Source organism: Suillus plorans, assembly GCF_016647745.1.
Source record: "Suillus plorans strain S12 chromosome Unknown HD556scaffold_16, whole genome shotgun sequence".
Lineage (NCBI taxonomy): Eukaryota > Fungi > Basidiomycota > Agaricomycetes > Boletales > Suillaceae > Suillus > Suillus plorans.
The window spans coordinates 121,682-142,478 of record NW_024537400.1 but is presented as its reverse complement, the minus strand read 5'-3'; the positions used below and the strand labels follow the sequence as shown (position 1 = coordinate 142,478).

The following is a 20,797-nucleotide window of genomic DNA, read 5'->3' as shown; positions in this document are numbered from 1 at the left end:
TTACTTGCCATGTATACCTCAAAATACTATATGACCCGCGGGTCTGTGAAAAACCCGCGGTATACCGTGAACACCGTGCATACCCGCAGAACTGGCGGGTCGGTGTACACCCGTACCGTGGCGGGTACGGTGTTTGCGGGTACGGGTGCGGTGTGGCCTCAGCGACCCGCGGGTTCACCCGTGCTCAACCCTAGCCATATCATATCAAGGGAGCCGCTGTCCTTCGGACTCGGGATATTGGGGTGGATGGCACTGTATGTGCACGCAAACAGAGTGAGAATGGAGCTGGAGATAATAGTCCATATGGTTCTGGTCGTGAATGATGGTGCTTTAAAACTGTCGCTAGTAGTGGTATTTGTTGTATTTGTTGTAGGTGCAGCTTGGACCACTCCAGCGAGGTAGAGGAAGACGCAGAAAAGTACTAAGCGCATTTTGATTGAATGGGCGTATCATATGCATCCTGTTCACTGTTTTTATCTTAATGGTGAGCGTTAGTACAACAAGGGTGGACTGAAAATAGGCTGATCTTATCTCTCGAGCGTTCCGACGTTCGCGAAAACACATACGTGAGGCCCTCTACGTGCCTTACTTTTCCCAAGATTTGGAAGCCAAAGTACTTCCTGAGAATGGTAACGAAACTCCGGGCAAAATAAATGTGTATATGTGAGCGTCTGTTCTAATCCCGTTCGACAGCGATGACTTGAAGCAGTTGTCCCAATCCGAAGGGTGATGACATGCGTGCATGTATTACCTTCCGTTGTGTCTGCAATCCATCAACCGTACCCTATTGTAGGTGCAGTTTGGATTATCTCAACGAGGTAGAGGAAGATCAGGGAAATAGTGAGTGCATTATTGGGCGTTGTATCACGGTATGTCGTATTCTCCCTAAGTGCGAGGAATGAGCACACAGTTAGAATGTAGTCTATGCCTATTACGAGTAAGAAAAACCCACGCTTTCTTTCTCTCTCCACCACGTCTTGCGCCTTCAGTGCTAGTCATCTGTGTCTCTCAAAAGTCTTGTGCTTGATCTGCCTCTTACAAAACATCAAAACGAATACAATCGGATCCGTTTATTTTCGCTTGGTAGAATGGATAGACTTTTCTCTGACCCAAGCCTTCTAGTATGCCCTGACTTCATGGGCGCGAGGTATCAAGCCACAAGGACAGCCATGGTCTCCCCTACCATCACAGAAGTACAAGCCGCAGAGACTCTACGTACCACTTGGGTGTTAACTAATGAGGATTTGTGTCTTCAATGGAGGGAACAAGTTGCTGAAGACGAACGTCTCAGCGCAGAACGCAAGCGCTTAGCCGAGGAAGAGACTGAACGTGAATGACTAGCCTTTCAACTAGAGGAAAGCACCGCGAGAGCCGATGAAAAGAAGAAGAACCGTTCTAAGCATTCCGCAATTATCATGCGCCCCCGGCCCTTCGCGAACGACGAAGAAGCTCTAGTATCAGAATTTGCCTTGCGAAAGATAGACAGCGGGAAATACGTTGAACTCTACTATTGGACAAACCAGGGCTTAGACGATGCGTTGACCAACTACCGTACCAGAGACGACGACAGCATGGTCCCTTCCATTGGGGAAGATGGTTCCACCGTGTGGGTCAGTGCAGCAACGTCAAAGCCAGCCGCAGGAGTCATAGCGGATAGAGATCTCTCTCCGGTTGACTTCGCCCAGGCCATTCCACGCATCATGGCAGCCATCGAAGAACGTGACTGGACGAAGCAGCGCACTCTGATGCTTGCTCAGTTCTGGGGCGCCATCATGATGCATCGGTACTGGAACTCCAACGACTTGTTAGCCAGTCGCGCAATCTTACTTTACCAAGAGGAGCAACGTCGGGCTTGGCACAGCGCCATCCTTTCATCCAATGGCGCCTGGGACATTTCCATCATAGATGAACCTACTCTCGTTCGAACCTTCGAACGGGTTTATCGTGCTTCTCTCATCCGCACAACGAATATACCTCCGGAAGCTACGGTACGTCGTCAGTCTTTTAACAAGAGAACTGCACTAATTGATTCTTCTATTTTGCACCTCGTCACCTCACGGTACTCTCTATCTTGACATCACTGTGATCATTGATGACGACTTCTCGCATGCTTGCTTGAATCTCGGTCGAATTTGCGTTTAATTGCGTTTGCGTTTGCGTTCACACCCATGTCTGCGTTTGCGTTGCATGGATTCATCTGCCCCGTCCTCCACACCTACCTCGTGTGCTCTCTGTAGCCACAGAGCAGTAGCTCCAACTCGCGAGGTGGACATAGTTCCAACCGTTGCTCGAGGCGATCAAAGCGTTCTCCTTCTCCGCCAGCTAGGAGGCGCTCAGGCTCTCCAGGCACCGAAAAGAAAGCTAGTGCACCACGCACCTCTAAAGCATCTTCTCAATGGCAGGGTTTTCAAGACGGCGCACACAGCAACTGCTCCTCAGCAGTGTGTGCAGTATGTCTGGGGAGCCACAACCACAGCTCCATCGAGTGCACGGCCGAGTGTTTGTGGGACAACAAATTGCAATCTGTCAGCACTCGAGTCAACAAACAGCTCACCTTACGAGGGTCCGACAAATATCTGTGCGTCAACTGGCAGCGTGGCAAGAGCTGCAGCAGTCGTACGCACGACGAGCGACACATATGTTCAGGTTGCCTTTCCACATCTCATGGAGCCCAAAATTGTTCTCGAGCACAGGCGGCTTCATCCAGCGTCCCCTTATGATGCAGCAGCCTGGGAACACGAACTACGTACACATGATCTCATTCTTGAATATCCCAATTTGCTATGCGGTTTACAGTCAGGGTTTCATCTCAATATTCCAATCATCAGTAGTACTCAATCCCCGCCTAATAGCTCTTCGCTCATCACCTTTCGGGATGCCTTCTCCAAAATTCTGGCTCGTGAACTTTCCACGGGTCGTTACATTGGACCTTTCTTAGATGCCGAGCTATGGTCTTTACTGGGTGACTACCAATCCTCTCCCATCTCTATCATACCCAAGCCTGGGAAAGCAAACAAATTTCGCGTTATTCAGAATTTTTCCTTTCCTCTGGTCCCATCCCCAGCCTTCCCCAACCCTTCAATCAACTCACGTACCAACCCCGACGATTTTCCTTGTACCTGGGGGACCTTTGACACCATATGTACACTCATTCGCTCACTCCCCCCTGGTTCACAAGCAGCCACGCGTGATGTTGCTGAAGCCTATCGCACAGTCCCGCTGCATCGATCTCAATGGCCCGCAGCTGTCGTTCGCTTACCAGATGGTGACTTCTGTGTGGACACATGCATTTTGTTTGGGATGGGTCCCTCAGCGGGAGTTTATGGCCTTGTCGCAGATGCGGGGGCGGACCTGCTTCGAGCTGCTGGTATTGGACCCCTCGCCAAATGGGTGGATGACCACCTCTTTTTCCGCCTACTGCGTGAGCACGTGGAAAGTTACAACAAAGTCAGGAGAGGAATCCATACAGTATTGGCAGCGGGAGGGAAAAGACAGACGGGTGGACATTTGTGGCACAAAGGCAGGACATTTGACGATGAAACCTTCGACACATATGCAGAAGATTGCCGGTTCGAACTTCGTGATTTGTCTCAGTCCTCTCCACGCAGTGATTTTGATGCTAAGTTTGCTTATGGATTTGGTGACATTGACCGAGCATCCCGGCCGCTGGGCACTCCTTGGGAATCCACCAAAGACACTGCCTTTGCTTACGGCGGTGTGTACATCAGCCTACTATGGAACCTACCCTGTCTATCGGTCGAACTATCACTCACAAAGAAAAGGAAATACCTGGTGGCGATTGTGGATTGGCGTTCCCAGGCGACTCATGTCCTCCTGGATGTGCAGAAATTATATGGCAAACTTCTGCACTCCTGCCTGGTCGTTAGACCGGGATGTGCTTACCTCACCTCATTGGAGACCATGCTCTCCATCGGGAACAATCGTCCTTTCATGCCACATCACTCAGCCCGACACCTCAATGATGACCTGGACTGGTGGAGCACAAAGCTCACCCAACCGTTCGTTGGTAAGAGCATATCACAACCCTGCACCCTCATTGATGTCCGTGCCTTCTCAGACGCCAGCTCCACCGTCGGCATTGCAATTGTTATCAATGGGTATTGGCATGCCTGGACTCTCAGGCCAGGTTGGGAGACTCTCAATGGCAAGTGTGACATCGGCTGGGCCGAGTGTGTCGGGTTTGAGCTACTCACCCTCGCACTACTCGACGCTTGCCAAGGATGACCACTCAACCACTTTCGAGTCTTCTGCAACAACCAAGGGATTGTCAATGGCTGGAAGAACGGATGGAGCCGAAACTGAGCCACTAACCTGGTCTTTCGCAGAATCCATGAGCGTCTCGAGTCCATCTCCAAGGACACCTCTTTCCACCTCTGCTACATCCCCAGCGCGGACAACCCCGCAGATGGTCCTTCAAGAGGAATCTTCCCTCCCAGTCACCTGCTCCTCCCCCCCATTGACCTTCCAGGGGACTTACCAGGGCTGCTCGTCAATGCAGACCTCTTCGCAGGTGCATCCAGCAGCTCTGACGAGGGGGCCACCAACAATCGGGAGGCAGGTGTTGCTGAGTTGGCTGACGAGGCGGACAATGGAGAGTGGGGAGATGAGTTGCTCGAGCGCTATAACTCCTGGCGAGACTAACTCCCCCCGTTTTCGAAATGCTCCCCCCACAATATCCTTGATGACAGCTGCACAACCTCGCTCTTACCATGCAGCCTTAACACCCAGAGCATCCCCATTGCGCCCACATTGTCTTGCACGAGATCGCCTTCGCTTATGGATACCTGGAGTAGTGCGATCCCGACTAGACCACTTGGGAACATCAGTCGCAATATCAGATAGCGACTTGGAATGTATTCTAACAGTAATAGCTCACTCGCATGCTCCTAGCACTCGGGAGTCTTATGGTTCAGGCCTTTTGGTTTTTCATGTGTTCTGCGATGAGCGCAACATTCCAGAATATCAACGTTGCCCTGCCTCATTAATTCTGGTACTAACGTTCATTGCATCATGTGCAGGAATGTACTCCGGCAAGACGCTGGAGAACTACATCTACTCCATTCAGGCCTGGCATCTGCTACATGGGCAGGACTGGCTTGTGAATCAAGACCAGGTATCAGGAGCGCTAGAAGGTGCAAAACGCCTCGCGCCAAAGTCTTCAACTCGCCCGAAACGAGTGCCTTTCACGGTGGAATTAATCGGCATGCTTCGCACAATGTTGGATCTTAGCACACCCTTACACGCGGCGGTGTACGCCTGTCTGACAACCTCCTTCTTCACAATCGCACACACAGGGGAATTTACAGTACCAACCCTATGGGGTTTTGACCCTGACTGCCACGTTAAAGTCGGAGACATGCGAAGTGATGAAGATCGTCTTGGGCTTCGTGTGACAGTCTTTCATCTACCTTGCACAAAAGTTGCCTTCGAGGGGGAGGATGTGTTCTGGGCATCTCAATCTGGGGTGACAGACCCCCAATCCGCCTTGAGCAACCATTTAATGGTGAATAAACCCTCCACCACGGACCCACTGTTCAGTTGGAGGCATCGCTCGGGACTGCGCCCTCTCACCAAAACCCAGTTCATGAAATGCCTTCAAGATGTGAACAATCGCTTGGGGGGGGAGTCTCTGAAAGGACATGGGATTCGGATCGGCGGGACATTAGAATATCTTTTGTGCGGGGTCCCCTTCGAGACAGTGAAAACTATGGGACGCTGGAACAGCGACTCTTTCCTGCTGTACCTCCGGAAGCACGAGTGATTCTCGCACCTTATCTTCAAGATCATCCCATCTTAGACCCTTTCATGCGCTACACGCTTCCATGATGATGTTATGTAAAAATCGCGCACCTCCTTAAATTATGGGGCCGAGCTAACGCTAGATGTGTTGTCTTGCTCCTTAGAATTCAGGGTATCTCAGCTCACTCTCTCCCATAGCTCTTAAGAAGGTTCAAGGCTTGTTTCGGTCGAAAAACCCCTGCGGGTTTTTACCCAAACACTCGTTCAATTCCTCGCGTAGTTTAATACACTTCACTCGTTTGTTACTCGTTGTTTGTTGCTCGTTAGCCTTACTACAATTCAATTCGCTCGAGGTCAGAGCATAGATCGTATTCTCCCTAAGTGCGAGGAACGAGCACACAGTTAGAATGTAGTCTATGCCTATTATGAGTAAGAAAAACCCACACTTTCTTTCTCTCTCCACCACATCTTGCGCCTTCAGTGCTAGTCATCTGTGTCTCTCAAAAGTCTTGTGCTTGATCTGCCTCTTACAAAACACCCACCCTCCACTCCCTGGAGGCAGCTTCAGCACATTGCGACTTCGGTTCATAGTAAGCTGGTAGCTTGGACATCAGTGGGCAATATACACAATGCCTTGGCAACTGATAGGCTAGTGCCTATGAGAAGGTGCACACAATGCCATTTAATTTGGGACCCTGAATTTGGATTAACCTACTTCGGTCCCGTGAAAAGAGACCGATTAGAGGAATCTATTGGGACCCATCTGTCCTAGCAGTAGGGAACATGCACCTCGGTTCACAACGGTGTTTACGTGTTAAATGAGGCCCCCCACTTTATAAAATGGGACACTTTGAACCGTATTCCCTACTTTCCTTCCACCCCAATCATGGCCTCTGTTGCAGCATACAACACCATTATCTTTGGGGACAACACCTCTGGAAGTCCCTCACCACTGCCACCTGTCGGTGCACTGGTGGTAGTTCTAGCAGCTTCACTGGTCTTAGGAACATCACACACCTTTGCCAGCCTTGACTCCTGGAGCTTTGATAGCTTTATCACCCCTGGCAATCATGAGCGCCTTGGAACTGGAGACCACATTCTGGTATATCGTCAGGTGTTCAACTCCTTTGTGCACCCCCTGCCACTGCCAGTTTTTTCGGCAGCTATCGACAGCATTGCAGGCTGGGGAAGGAAACAGATTGAATTCCGGATCCGAGACTTGAACACTGGGAATTATTACCCCAACACTATCAGGTTGCCATTGGAGATAGTCCATTTGTCTAGGTGGCAACAGATGCAGAAGTTCCTGTATCCTTTCCCCAGGATGACCACTCCCCCTTCACCCCCTACCAGGCAGAGCAAGAAACAGGATCTGCAATCCAGGAGTGGTGGGATCATCGGAGATCGTGTCCCCAGGGATAGCGATGGTCTCCCGATCTGGGATTGAGGTTAGCCAGTGAAGTGATTGTATCTCACTTCATACAGCGTGACTCCAACTGATCCTGATGCACCACATCAGGAAAACGTTAGCTTACTTAATCTTACTTATTTCGACCTTTTTACTCCTTTTCCTACTTATCTCAAATGGACCTACTTATTTCTTTTAAATCAACAACTGCTCCAAATTTGAGTATTCCAATATGTTTATTGTACTTAAGAGATATATTTCATAGCATAAAACTAACACTTGTTTACCAGTATGAAGTGTGAATGGCACATTAATACTAATGATTTTCTTCCTTAAATGCTCTCTTGAGGCACCATCTTGCAAATTAAGAATCCAAAAATTTGATAGCACACATATATGATGATTGTCAACAAACCCTGTTGGTCAATTTTTGACAAGGTGGTGATTTTAAAAAAATAAGGAGGTCCATTTGAAATAAGTGGGAAAAGGAGTAAAAAGGTTGAAATAAGTAAGATTAAGTAAGATTAAGTAAGCTAAGGTTTTCCTGATGCAGATCCTGAGGAGGTGTTGGATGTTGAAATTCAGATTATTGTAACTGTTGGTCTAATTGTCGGATCAGACGCAAGTCATTTGTGACCTTTCTTGACTCATCACCAAAATTCCCCAAATCGGATCTGGGCTGCTAAGGGCTGGCCAGGATGCGGAAGGTCAGAAAAGGTGGACCAGGTGCATCAGCGTACGGAAGGCGGGTAAAGAAACATATAAGGTCTGGTTGATAAAAGCTTTTTCAGGCCAGATGACGGAAGTTGAGTAGGTAACTCGCACCTTAGCATAGTTTGTGACCTTAGAAGCATTGATATGTTGAAAGTTCTGATAAGTTCTGATCACTCGAGAAAATCTGATAAGACCATTTCATTGCAGTAATGTATTACAAGGACAGAGCAGGTTCTAAAAGTACATCTAAGTGCGCCCATGCGCCAAAGCGTCCCATGACAGAAGGACTCTAGAGGTAGGATGACATGCAAAAAGAGCAAAACATGCAACAACGAACAGCGACGTGGAGTGAGGCAGATGCGGTAGTATGAGACACACACTAGGTGAGAAAATCAGTGTCAATGATGAGACAATGGAAAATCATTACAGGTCATTTTCTTCCCTTCTTTTTCTTTGGTGCGCTAGTGGATGCGGCAGTCTTGCGGCCGGCCTTTGGTCAAGCTTGCCGAGGCAATCTTCGAACTGGAGTCTCAACCTCCTCATCCGATGGTTCGGATTCTGTAAGTGGGCTTTCTGGTGGGGCCACCTTTCCCTTTTTGCGGGGAAGTGGTGTGGATTCCTCGGATGGGGCTTTACGAACAGGACGTGCCTTGGGAACAGGACATGCCTTGGGAGTGGGTGGACTTGGAGCAGGTGAAGGTGAGCTCGGAGCTTGTGCCTCCACAGCAGGACATTCCTTGGGGGTGGGTGGACTTGGTGCAGGTGACTTTGGAGCTTCCAGTCACGCCTTCGCAATGGGACGTGGCTTAGGAATGGGACGTGGCTTGGGAGTGGGTGGAGCAGGTAAGGGTGGCTCTGGAGAAGGCGAAACAGGCGGGCTTGTGACCTTGGTCGAGCGCAGCCGTGGGGGAAGCATCTCAGAACTTGCTGGAACAGGAGGAGTTGAGACAGGTTTCGCTACACTCGAGGGATTCGCAGATCGAAGGGCAAACTGTTTGCGCATCAGCGCAATGTCGTCCTCGTCCTCGTCCGGCTCTCCGACATCAGAGGTTGCAGAGGTCGAGAGGGCAGCAGCACATCCAGCCTTGTCTTTAAATAGTTTCCTTAAAAAGTAAAACAATCAGTGCATGTACTACTATAAAATTTTGACATACAGGTTATAATGTTGCAGAGTCGCCATAGCCCATGCTTTGTCCGGTGGATTGCGAATGACGTCGATAATTCTGTAATAGAATTTTCGATATGAGAAATTTCCATCGTCCATGGACCACTTGTCACGAGAGGTAATTGCAGAGCGTGCCTATAGAAAATGAATGAATCAGTATATCGCCTTCAAGGGAATAACTCACCTAGACAGCTGAATAAGCGATGTTTTTGGCTTCCACAGCCATCATTCTGTGAAGTACCACATTGCAAGAGTTTGAGACATGAAAGTCGTCTCCAGCGAGTGCAGATGAGGGGCCGGTGAGTATATGTTTCATTACCTTGAATAATGTGCCAGTGAGTTCCTGTCATGAATACCAGTATACGGAAACTCACACGTTCAATGAGGAATCCTTCGAAAAGGCCGTCCTGTATGTTTGTTATGTCGAAGTCCTCCCCAGCGACTCCAGTGGCTCCAGCCCTATACATCAGGGCAGGCCAAGCTCATGCATCCATCTTGATAGTGCCAGCCTCAAGCTTGGCTTTTGTGCTGGTTAGGTGATGTTAGTTCATAGAAATATAGAAAAAAGTATAATGTAGTATGTACGCTGACGGGTCCGTTTGATACTCTGAAAGAAACTTTATGGGGCATAGCATGTGAGCAAGTTGAGGGTGGTTGAGACCCATCTGTGCACGTGATTCCTTGGTATCAGGGAAGACGGGCGGCACCAGACCTTTTCCATTAAACACTGCATAATGTGTAGGGAATAGCACGGGTAACCCGTGGGTATTCCAGCCTGTACCCGTACCCATACCCGTGCCACACCATACCCATGTGGCCGGGTACGGGTACAGGTACGGGTACGGGTACGGGTCCACGGGTATGGGTACGGGTCTGTGGGATGAGTGGTGGTAGTAGGGCGCGAGTGGTGGTAGTAGCACACTGTAAAGTTAAAGATAGTAGTAAACGAGAAAAAAAAACATGCACACCTGGAACAAGCAGCGAACGACTGAGGAAGAATGAGAGGGCGCGAGTGGTGGTATGCACAAGAGTAATCATAAGTTACTAAAAATGATCAGTTAGTATGATGAAGTAGCATAAAAACATGCACCTTTGCAGCCCTAATATCACCAACTCCCCATCTAGAGTCGACTCTAGATGCGCCGTGTGCGCGCGCTGTGAATGTACCCTAGCATAGAATGGCTACACTGCGACTGTGACGGGTGCATCACGGGTACGGGTATTTGCGTGGGTCACAAAATCCTGACCCATACCCATACCCAGCAGTACCCGTACCTGCGACCCGCCGCGGGTTACCCGTACCCGTGCAGTTCCCTAATAACGTGCAATGCTCCTTTTCAGATGAGCCGCATCTTCGGATCGCACCTGTCCAATCAAATATTGCATCTGTTTGATCATTAGTCAACTGAAAGGTGCATATATGCGCACATACCTCGTCAAGGATCTCCTGCAGTTCATCCGATTTTTTGCGACCACCTCTTATGAGTTCTTGAAGGTAAGGGGCACCTGTAATGATCTTCTTGAACGTCCGGAGCATCTGGTCCTGCATATCTTTGGATCTAGTCACTGTTAGCAGTAATAAAGTCACGAAACGCAAAAAATATCACTTACATGTTAGCTAAGAGAGTATCGTGCATGTCATCTGCGTCGGAGTCATCATCCAAGTGAGCACGTGCATCCTCGATGATGGGTGCAATGCGAAAGACGTCCTTGAGGATGCAGAACATGTCGATCCCTCGAGGGATCCACTGAGCAAAGTGAAGACATTGGTCCCATGGAGTTAAAGCACCCCTTCAGATGTTCGAGTCTTATCAGAATCAATGTCTCAAGTATTAAAGAAACTTACTTTTCCTTGCGATTATCCTTTCTATGGCTAATATGCAATATCAGTCAATATATGCGTGCATATAAGTGAAAAAAACTTGCGATCGTGGACGTTTAGATGCCTTAGCCTTGACATCATGTATTTCGAGCTCTTCTCCACTATTTTCTGGAGCTTTGCGTTTCCATTTGCTGGATTTCGATGGCTCTGATGTTGACTTGCGCTTCCCAATTTTGACAGGTTGGGGAGAAGAATCGAATGATGTTACTGAAGAACCACGCGCATAGATTGAATCTGAGTCAGGGGGGTCAGAGGAGCTCGACGCCACGCCAGGACGACGATGTGAAGACATGATGGTTAAGGGTTACAATGTTAAATGTTAACATTAAGCAATGAACGATCATTTAATCATTATTTGTACATGTTAATGTGAATCTGCCACAACAGTGATTATATGCGCAACAAGAAGTACAAAATTAATACTACAGTTACAACTCGAGTGATTTACATTACTATTAGTCCATGAAAGTAAACACGACAGTGATGAAACACGATAACCTGCAATATTGTGCTGCAAAAGAGTGATACAGTGCACGAAGAAAAAAAATTAGTCTAACTAATCGAGCTTTAAGGCTTCTACAGCTGTGGGTAAGGTCATGAGTGCATCAATCTGAGTGATTCGCATTGTGGTAGAGCTTTCCCTGAACCCACGGCGGGGAGGCCACATATAGTCATGCTCGTCCTGGAATTTCTTCTGTATACGGACGATGCTGGGAGGATCCGTGGGGATGACATGCAGCACAACAGGCTTTGCGCTGATGCATGTTTGAGTCCCTGCAAGCACCATAAGAGCTGAGCCAATGTCACAATAATGAATCAAAAAAACTTACCTGGACGCCGGTGTTGGCTCACATACCATCGTAGTGTCTGGATCCTCAGCGACAGGCTGTGATTCACTACAAAGTCAGAATATGTTAGTACATTCAAGTTAATAAGAAGCGAAAAAATACCTCTTGGCTTGTTCATCAGCTTCGTCATCGCTATCTTTATCTTCGATCATCCTGAACTCTACAGCATCCTTCAACCATAGTATAATTTTCTATAGTATCAATGTCAGTACTAAGAAATTCAAATATATTGAAGACACATACCAATGGGCCCGGGTGTTCCAGTGTAAAATCAAGGGTATAAGTCGGCCATCCAGACAGCATATTGTTGATCTCCAACACGACAACATTGTCGTGGAAAAACGACGTCCTATTGGCCAGGTCGAGGTGATCTTCAGTATTAGTGATGAGCATTATACAGACGTGTCAAACGATTAAAATTAATGGTGTTGGTATAAGAGATAAGCGCTAAGCAAAGATCGACGCGTTATTGACGCTTTGTTTATTTCCGGAAAATGCCGACTGACTTTGAAAGTCACGTGACTTTCGAAACGGGAAGTCCGAACTTGTTTTGTACCATTGACTTATGCACTCATATCCTCATTCACAATTTTCACTTATGTGCCTGGGAGGTGCTGGCTGTGCTGGAGGTCAGCGCGCCAGCACCTATGATCTGGCGTATATTCTTGTCTTAGGCGCCCTCATGAGGGAGGTGACACCTTGAAGGTGCGTATCCCTAACCCTACCCTAGTCACAATGCGCTCACTACATTTACAGTTCTCCTTACAGCCGTTTTGAGCGCAAACACTACCTGCAACACTCGCAACGTGAGAACCTATCTTATCTGATTCCCAACTGCTGGCTGTATATCCTGTAGCGCGACCTCGAGTCTAAATTGTCCACAGACAACCCAATTTGATACAAGTGCCTTTCTCCTTCCCCTATACCGCATCACACCCTTGCCCTCACATCTTGCAAACTTTCATGATTCAAAAGTCAAATAACCGCTCCAACATTGATCATCAACCTTGTCAAGATTCTGATGCAGGCATCAAGCAACGGGGACAATGGTGGGCCGAAAGTCAGTCAATTATGTCCTGAGTTGTCTGCCATTCTTCTTAACCTTTAACGATCATCAGGCATTATTCCCTTGAAGTAGTACAACACCCTATGCGTGCCCGTATGTGCGGTTTTGGTGATGAAGTGCACGAGCCGTCGCGCCTTTGTCTCATAACCTTATAACATTTATTATCAGGATCGCAGGCCACTCGCGCCTGCAGCAGTCGCAAAGATGGTTGTCCGAAGAGAAGATAACGGTACATCTCAATGAACAACCGCAACGGCATACCCAGCCACTCTCAAGCTCGTACGCTGACCTGCACCAAACTGGTTCGGTGCATGGATGACCGATACTCTCCTATGAGCCCCTATGCCCTAGAATTACTATGAAATCATTTTCCCTGTGACCTGAAGTCAGACTGAGGCTAAGGGAATATTTTTCGCTTTTTTTTCACTTTTACGAGTTTGTACGTGAGTGGATTGAATATTTTTGTACATTTATTCCTGCGATGAGTTTTGCTTAGTCAGCCATGAGGGTGACTCAGACAGATTCTCACACATATCAGGTGACTGTGAAAAATATGTTTGCGTAAGGTTACCCTGTGGGAAAGCTTACAAATCACTAAACACGTGTCCTATGTCATTATGTTACCAGTCAATTCATCAGCCACAGATTTTATAAACATACGTACACAATATGTAATCATTTCTCACTCTTGTCTAGCTGAGTCACCAAGGGTCACCTGACCCATGAGCCATACGCAGCTCTTGCTGACTCATCATTATACCAACTAGAGTTATGAATATTTACTTTTGACTCAAAGATACCATGTGACTTGGTGCTATCGAACTAAAGTTACAACTTTAAGTACGAGAAACTAGTAGTATAGCCACCAAATTTGTCTATATAAGGACCAGCTTTTTGCCCAATAAAATAAGCAGTTCCCCACTGTTTTTACTTCTCAGAATAAAATTGTGAGTGAAGTGTGAATCAGCAACCAGCAAGTGCAGTTCAAGGTTGGAGCTCACTGTGCTCAACAACCAGCACAATACTTCTGAGCTCATTGTGTTGAACATCTAGCACATACCTTGAGCTCGCTGTGTCTGACGACTAGCAAGACTAGTCTTTCTTTTTCTGTTTTTCTCTTGATTGTCTGTCTGAATTTCTCTGTTTCTTTTTGTGTCATTGTCTGTGTCTCTGTCTGTGAATCTCTCTGTGATTGTTTTTCTTTTTTTTTCTCTCTCTGAGATCGTGTCTGAGATTCGTGACTGAAGCTCGTGTTTTCTGTTTCTCTCTCTGTTTCTTTGTTTCTCTGTTTCTCTGTTTCTGTTTCTCTCTCTCTGTCTCAAGTGTGTGGTGTGTTGGTGACTGTCTATACTGACCATCTCTCTGATCGCTGTCTGTTTGCTTTGTGATCATTGTTGCTAACAGTCTCCGTGATCGTGATCGTGTTCGTGTTTTTGTTGTTGTAGCGGTCTCGTTTTGTTGATTGACTCAACCTATCAACTTTCTCTCAAGTACCAAAGTTTCAGTCTCACTCTTACCCAGAAGTTTGGTGTTGTCTCTTTTGTCCACGGAAGACTCTGATAGTCTAGTGGGGAGACTTTAGGTGTTGACAGTGATACCTGACCTCTTACATCTGTGTGTTATACTGATCGAGGGTAGTCATTGCGAGTTAGACTTTAGCTATTGAAAAGGGGACTTGGTATTGAAATCCAAGGTCGCCCGTTCCTGAGTCTGTTTAATACTCATTGTGAGTTCCTTGGCAGCAGGTTCAATATTAGGCTAAGAGTGCTACAAAGGCTTGACTAGGCCTGACGGTAGTTTCACCTGTTTTTGTATTGAGGGGGACTCTCATTGTAACTCCACACAACTTGCTGCACTAAGTTTGTGTACGAATCCTTGTTGCTGTGTGAAGTGTTAGGAAGAGTGTCTGTTTGTTTTGTGTCATCTCTATATTGTTAGAGTGACTGTGTTTCCTGATTTTTGTTTTGTTGTTGTCTGTGTTGTTGTGATTGTTGTTGTTGTCGATCGCTGACTGACCGAGTTCTGTGTTTTTCTCTCATCGCTGTGTTTCATATCCATATTGTTGGATTGACTGTTGACTGCTGATCGCTGACTACTGACTTTTTGTGTGAGCCATATTCTACTGACTGTATCTTAGGAGCAAGGCAAGCCACCCACGAACGACCACGTTATCAGTCATTGGTATTTGTCTGAATCGCTGACCGTGGAGATATTTGGTTTTATAGGTGTTCATCTATAGATCATCTATCTAAGAAGACAACGCTACAAGCAAGAAGACCCTCTGCTTGAATCGTGCTTGCTATTGGACCTGCTTTTGATCCTTATTTGAATATGACTATGGACGGTAATGATGCGATCTTCTAGTTGTATCTTGCCTTCCTGCGCCGATTTACATCTCTATTATTTCTACGACATGCACATTTGTAGTAGACACAGCTAAATCATCAAATCATTATTTTCAACTACAGCGCACCGTATCCTGCCTGAGCAAGGACATCATCATCTAGCTCCTCGTCTGAGTCTGGAATGACTCTATCTGGATCTTCCTTGTCATCCTCCTCCTCCTCATCTGTTTCCCTGTCATCCTCATCTTTGTCAAACTCAACAAGCTCCTCTTCTAGATCTCCCTCGGCACCCTCTATATCAAGATCTTCATCGTCACTTGCGGCAGTGTCCTGTTGATCAGGTGCGCCATCACACTGCAGGAACTCATCCCATTCTCGGGTAATTTTATGACCAATCCCGCCACCACGGAAGCGCATGAACATGTCACGGTCTACAAATCTATTTAATCGAGGTGAGATATTGTCCTGAGAATAAAACACCTGACTTACATGTTGACATAGAAATATCGCCAGTCATCATCAGCCTCTTCTTCACGTCGAACAAAGGAAGGTCCCAGATACTGGTTTGTGCGTTTGTATGCATAGGCGGGAATCAAATGCACTCTGCGAATCACCTGATCAGGATTGACAAAGCCAAAGCAGCCAGAATCAACATCTGGATTGCTGGTGTCATTGGTAATAAAACCGATGCGATGCAGGTGTTTGTTTGAGAAACCAGCTGGAAAGGTCACATCCCGTCCAAACCAGCGCACGAAAAGAACATCCATATGCCTCAAGGTCGAAGGTGTGTTATCACCACCATAGTACCAAACATTGACGTGAAATATGCGGATTAGTCGAGCATACCAGTAAGGATGCTTTTCCTCATCATTCTCGTGTGAGAGGACCATTAAATCAGCTCGAGTTCGAGGGTTAATACAATCCTGTTCCCTTCTTAGATCGTAGGTCGTGTAATTGATCTGTAAAATACTATGCTCATGAATCTTGTTGTTTGCCAGGATAATGAGGTCTCGGTCTGAATTGGAAAAGTCATGTTCATCGCCTGAATATTCAATATCTCGGAGACGAGCAAGGAGATGATCTTTGAGCCGGGGGATGAAGTTCTGAAGGGAGCATTGTCAATACATATACAAGCATGTATGCAAAAAATAGACCATTTTAGCAGGATCATCGTCTTCAAGATCACTCAACCAGCCAGTAAGGTCGTGTGATGCCCTGGGATATTTCGAGATGTGATAGTGATCAGAGGGGGATGTTCGTTGTCATTGTCGTCTTGACTGCCCCAAGTGTACAGCAATGACCCTACCCACTTGAGTGTTGATCTTTGCAATTAGACGAATTCGTGCCTCTTGAACCACCATATTCTTCAGCAGCGTCTTCTTGTTCTTTGGTGTCCTAGGATACCAGTGTTTAGCACGTCGGTGCTGCAGCTCACCCTAGGAGAACACCACTAAGCACTAATTCAAAAGTTAATTGTAGCACTCACCGGTTGTGTTGAATAGTTATCTGTTGTTCCCATGTGTCGGATCGTATTGGGATAGTCTCCGAGCGCATGGTACTTGTATGTCTGAAGGTTAAGGTTCTTGACCTTTGGGCCAGATGACTTTCCCTTCCCCTTTTGCTTCGAAAGTAGACCTTCCTTGGCACTCAGAGCAGCTTCGCGTCGTCCTCGTGTTGCGTACTCCTAGGGAAGTTCAGTAGTATGGTAGTGCATACATGTACTATTCTGAAAATTCCAGACTGTCTTTCCAAGAATAACTGTAGCATGGTCGAAGAGCGAAAGTGTATCATCAGTGTGCAAGCGGAGCTTGGCAAAAGCATGCCACACTGCTAAATCAAAAAGTAGGTCCAAGACCATTGAATTGTGAAGTCCTGGTAGGAGACCCTTGAAAACTGGAAGAGCACACTACATAATATCATAAGCACAACGCACAAACAATTCTATCGAATTACCTGGAGAAGATCTTCAAAATCTCGAGCTGCTAGTCGCTTCATAGCTGAAGCATTTGTATGGAATCGTTGAATAGTGCCACGGCTGAAAGTGGGGATCATTCGGTAGCTTCAATCACATGTTAGATTAGCAAAAGGCTATGAATGTAATTACTCACCGTTCATTTAGATCCTGAATCACTGTACCACCTTGAGCATGGAGAATGCGCAATAAGTGAATAAAGATGGCCTTCCAAACGCCAAGTTCAAACTTGTGCAGTAGATCAATCACAAACATCATGAACACATTGAAGTCGAATGGTGCGAGCTGAACTGAAAATGCATTCTATGTTGGTTCATTGAGTATCAATGTGAGAATGCACGGAAAAGACAAACACTCACACGAACAGGAACATAAGATTCAGCATTGAGAAGCGCTTTGACACGAGCACCATCAACAGATGCACCTGTTTGAGAAATAAGTTTGCGAGCATCTTCTACACGACGTCGGCGCCGTTCATTATCCACCCATTGCCTAGTCTCTCGGCATTTCATATCAAGCTTGGTGCCCATATCAGGGACATTAGCTTTCTTGACGAGGCAGCGTGGGCATAGACAGTTGCCTAAAAACTTGATGGTTGCAAGAAGAACCCTAGTAGTACAATAAGCTACTAAGCACAACAATTAAAGAAAAACTTAGACGCACTTCTCAGGATAATCTGCAGAATACGAAAAAAATTGAGGAAAAACGCGCCGTGTGATTCCATCACTACAATGAATGACTACACCATGCTCGTAGGCGTGCATAAAGTCACCATCAAGCAACAGCTTCCAGATCGCTTGGACGAGTTCACGCTTAAGGAATGTGTGGACCTGGTCCGTTGTGGCTTTGTCAAATATGTCAACATATATTTCTTGAAGATTGTTGGGGAGCTGTAATATATATAACTCAACTGCCATATAAACAGTAATGAAGATAAAACATACCGAGGGAATGTAGGCGAGGTGGTGACACGCAAAAGATGTTGGTTTTCCTCGGGTGTACTTAGATTGGTTGCCAAAGTACAGGTAGAATGGCCATAGCGAGGCGTCTCCGAAACTGGCAAGATGGGTCACATCAGACCACATCATGAGAGGGGCCAGCACACGTTCGAGGTCGTCATCTGGCTCACGAGGAAAGGCATTGATCTCGGCATAGGCATCGAGCATGGCAGGTGAGGAGTACGCTTCGGAGAAAACTTGGACTGTTTTGGTGTCAGAGACCTTCCAGTACTCGGAATAGGGAGTCATGTGGAATGTCTTGGCAATGTCATCCTCGAACGTTGAGCGGATGATTGACATTATCGAGCGGTGATAAATGCCTGGCACCTCGAGTTCTGGTGCATCCTTCTCAGATGGCCATGTCTGTCATTCTTTCAGAAGGCGTATTCTGACTGTTGACTGACACCAGCCAAATTCTTCTCGCAGTGGATTTGTCTTATCTTGTAGATATTTGTCCATCAGTTTGGACTCACGAGCGCAGTTGAAGCCAAGCAGGTCTTGCAATTTGAAGGCTGGGTGCTGATGGAAGTGAGATAGTCGGTTAACTTCAGCATCGGACTTGTCATTAGTTCCAGTGTAGCGCCAGGTCATCATCAACCCACACGTCGGATTGGTAAACGGATCGAAAATATGATCTATATCCACATCGGGTGGTGCAAATCCTGTAGATGCATGCACATCGGATGACTCTGCTCGTTCTCCATCTAGTGTTGGTGCATCTGTTCGATTAACTAGAGATGAGTCGTTCAGAGGAATGAATGTGGGGTGCATAGGGTAGATTCGATATAAGCCCATGGAATCTGGCTCGGTCTTGAATGGTTTGGCCAATGGCTGCTCATCGAGAGAAGGCTCAGATGGAGGTCGTGGAGGAGATGGGTGATACTCGGGTTGTTGCCGTGGCATGTGTGCCAGGGGTATATCTGAGCCAGGAAGATAGTCGATGAACCGTCGAGGCATGCGGATAGCACACCCCGAACGTTTTGAAGTAATGGGTGGAGGTGGGGTGGGCAGAAGTGCCTGAGCTGACGGTCCTGCAACAGGTGCATCCTAAAAGAAATTACTACGATACATGCATATAATCAGTCATGAACTTACTACATCATGTGGCTGACCTGAAGGCCCTGCAGCCTGAGGATCATCAAACAGAATGTTCTGATCAAGGTCGACGTAGTCGAGTTCTTGCTCAACAACAGGGGTAGGTAAACGAGACTTCTTGGCATTGCGGAGCTTGTCTCTGGCTTGCGACTTTTGTTTGTTCTCCCGCTTTGCAAGAACTGACTCCAGGGTGAATGCGCAGTTCTGCTGGCATTGCAAGGCATGCTTGGAGAGCTGTTTCTGTGTTTTGTAAGATTTCCCACAACCAATGCAAGTAGGAATGTCCATGGCGAAAGCCTGCAACGAAAACTTGAGAATATGAAGGGCAGGGAATCAACTCACAGGTTTGGAGTGCTGAGGTTCCAAGTCGGAGCTGATATTCAGCAGCCATAAGGTCACCATGCGGAGAGGAAAGGTCGGTTCCTTATGTAGAGACAGAACTTCAGAATATGAATAACGGAGAATCACTCACCTTGTCATTCCAAGTTGAATATGGCCATTGGTCACGCAATAAGCACAATAGATCCCCAAGTTTGTGGTGGCACTCAAACCGGAGGGTCTATTGAGCTGACCGCATGAGGGTAATGTGAGATGAAAGGGCAAGGTCACTGCACTAAGTAACCGCGAGTCCCGGGCCATGAAGAAGTGTCACAGCATGTGACATGTTGGCCAACTGGCCGATTGAGATCAGGACATATCTGGGGAGCATGAATAATATCTGAACTTACCAGAGGCACGTCAGACTGACGGGAACCTTAGGAACACACAAGTGTGCTGCTATACGTCTGAGGGAGTGGTGTTCAACGTGCGAGCTCATTGCCATCACACGTCATCACACCGTCGGCTCTCACAAGTGTGTGGCGCGGGAAAATGTCCGCATAAGGCAAGTTCAGACTTGGGGAATTTTGGTGATGGAGCTGCTTGGCCCACCCGCCCATCTCAGCTCACTCTCTCCCATAGCTCTTAAGAAGGTTCAAGGCTTGTTTCGGTCGAAAAACCCCTGCAGGTTTTTACCCAAACACTTGTTTAATTCCTCGCGTAGTTTAATACACTTCACTCGTTTGTTACTCGTTGTTTGTTGCTCGTTAGCCTTACTACAATTCAATTCGCTCGAGGTCAGAGCATAGATTCCGACTATGTATTTGTATTTTGCTAGCGGGTGTCATCTCACTTAAGGCGCCCATGAACGATCCACTGGGTACCTTCCTAGTAAGGTAAGTAGCTTCTACTTATTGGTCTCCGAAACGCCCCGTGCGACATTGATGCGACAGTGCCAACCATTTTGCAAATTGCTGTAATAATGCGTGCACAGAAGCTTCGGCTGCAAGAAATATACTTCAATGCCTTTGGCTCGCAGCTGAAGTGGCAGTGACAGCGCCCCCTCTAACTTTTTATTGCAAGCTCAGGGCGGCGCTTGCCTTCGCTATGTACAACTCCATCGGTAATGAAGTACATGCGGCACTGGCATGTGTCCACAGTGTTAGCGCACGTCATGTGCACGTGAGCGATACGAACATCGTCTGCGGAGTTTAGAGGTTGGAATA

The 20,797-nt window shown here is 47.1% G+C and overlaps 4 protein-coding genes across 4 annotated transcripts; 3 read left to right on the top strand and 1 right to left on the bottom strand.

The window, feature by feature from the left end:
- Positions 1-9: 9 nt before the first annotated feature.
- On the top strand, positions 10-2,326 carry HD556DRAFT_1306508 (uncharacterized protein; the record flags this gene model as incomplete). Its single annotated transcript, XM_041299921.1, has 7 exons — positions 10-351; positions 374-398; positions 600-663; positions 794-840; positions 1,123-1,284; positions 1,342-1,988; positions 2,276-2,326. 7 exons carry the CDS (start codon positions 10-12, stop codon positions 2,324-2,326), a joined length of 1,338 nt encoding a protein of 445 aa, XP_041162450.1.
- A 4,320-nt stretch (positions 2,327-6,646) lies between these two features.
- Positions 6,647-7,207, top strand: HD556DRAFT_1306507 (uncharacterized protein; the record flags this gene model as incomplete). The annotated part of the gene is made up of 1 exon (XM_041299920.1): positions 6,647-7,207. One exon carries the CDS (start codon positions 6,647-6,649, stop codon positions 7,205-7,207), a length of 561 nt encoding a protein of 186 aa, XP_041162449.1.
- Positions 7,208-11,485: 4,278 nt separating this feature from the next.
- On the bottom strand, positions 11,486-12,201 carry HD556DRAFT_1535112 (uncharacterized protein; the record flags this gene model as incomplete). Its single annotated transcript, XM_041309589.1, has 4 exons — positions 12,021-12,201; positions 11,880-11,968; positions 11,782-11,825; positions 11,486-11,721 (listed from the first exon to the last, which is right to left on the bottom strand). The coding sequence occupies exons 1-4, from the start codon at positions 12,168-12,170 to the stop codon at positions 11,486-11,488; spliced, it is 519 nt and encodes a 172-aa protein (XP_041162448.1). The 5' UTR covers positions 12,171-12,201.
- Positions 12,202-12,737: 536 nt separating this feature from the next.
- Positions 12,738-15,281, top strand: HD556DRAFT_1356181 (uncharacterized protein). The gene is made up of 5 exons (XM_041302482.1): positions 12,738-12,837; positions 12,896-12,959; positions 13,012-13,022; positions 13,096-13,124; positions 15,103-15,281. Exons 1-5 carry the CDS (start codon positions 12,824-12,826, stop codon positions 15,159-15,161), a joined length of 177 nt encoding a protein of 58 aa, XP_041162447.1. The 5' UTR covers positions 12,738-12,823; the 3' UTR covers positions 15,162-15,281.
- Positions 15,282-20,797: the final 5,516 nt, after the last annotated feature.

Excerpts from the sequence above, each read along its gene's own strand:
- HD556DRAFT_1356181 (XM_041302482.1), top strand. Across the intron at positions 13,125-15,102 it reads CCAGCCACTCTCAAGCTCGT|ACGCTACAAGCAAGAAGACC; the intron begins ACGCTGACCTGC and ends TCTAAGAAGACA.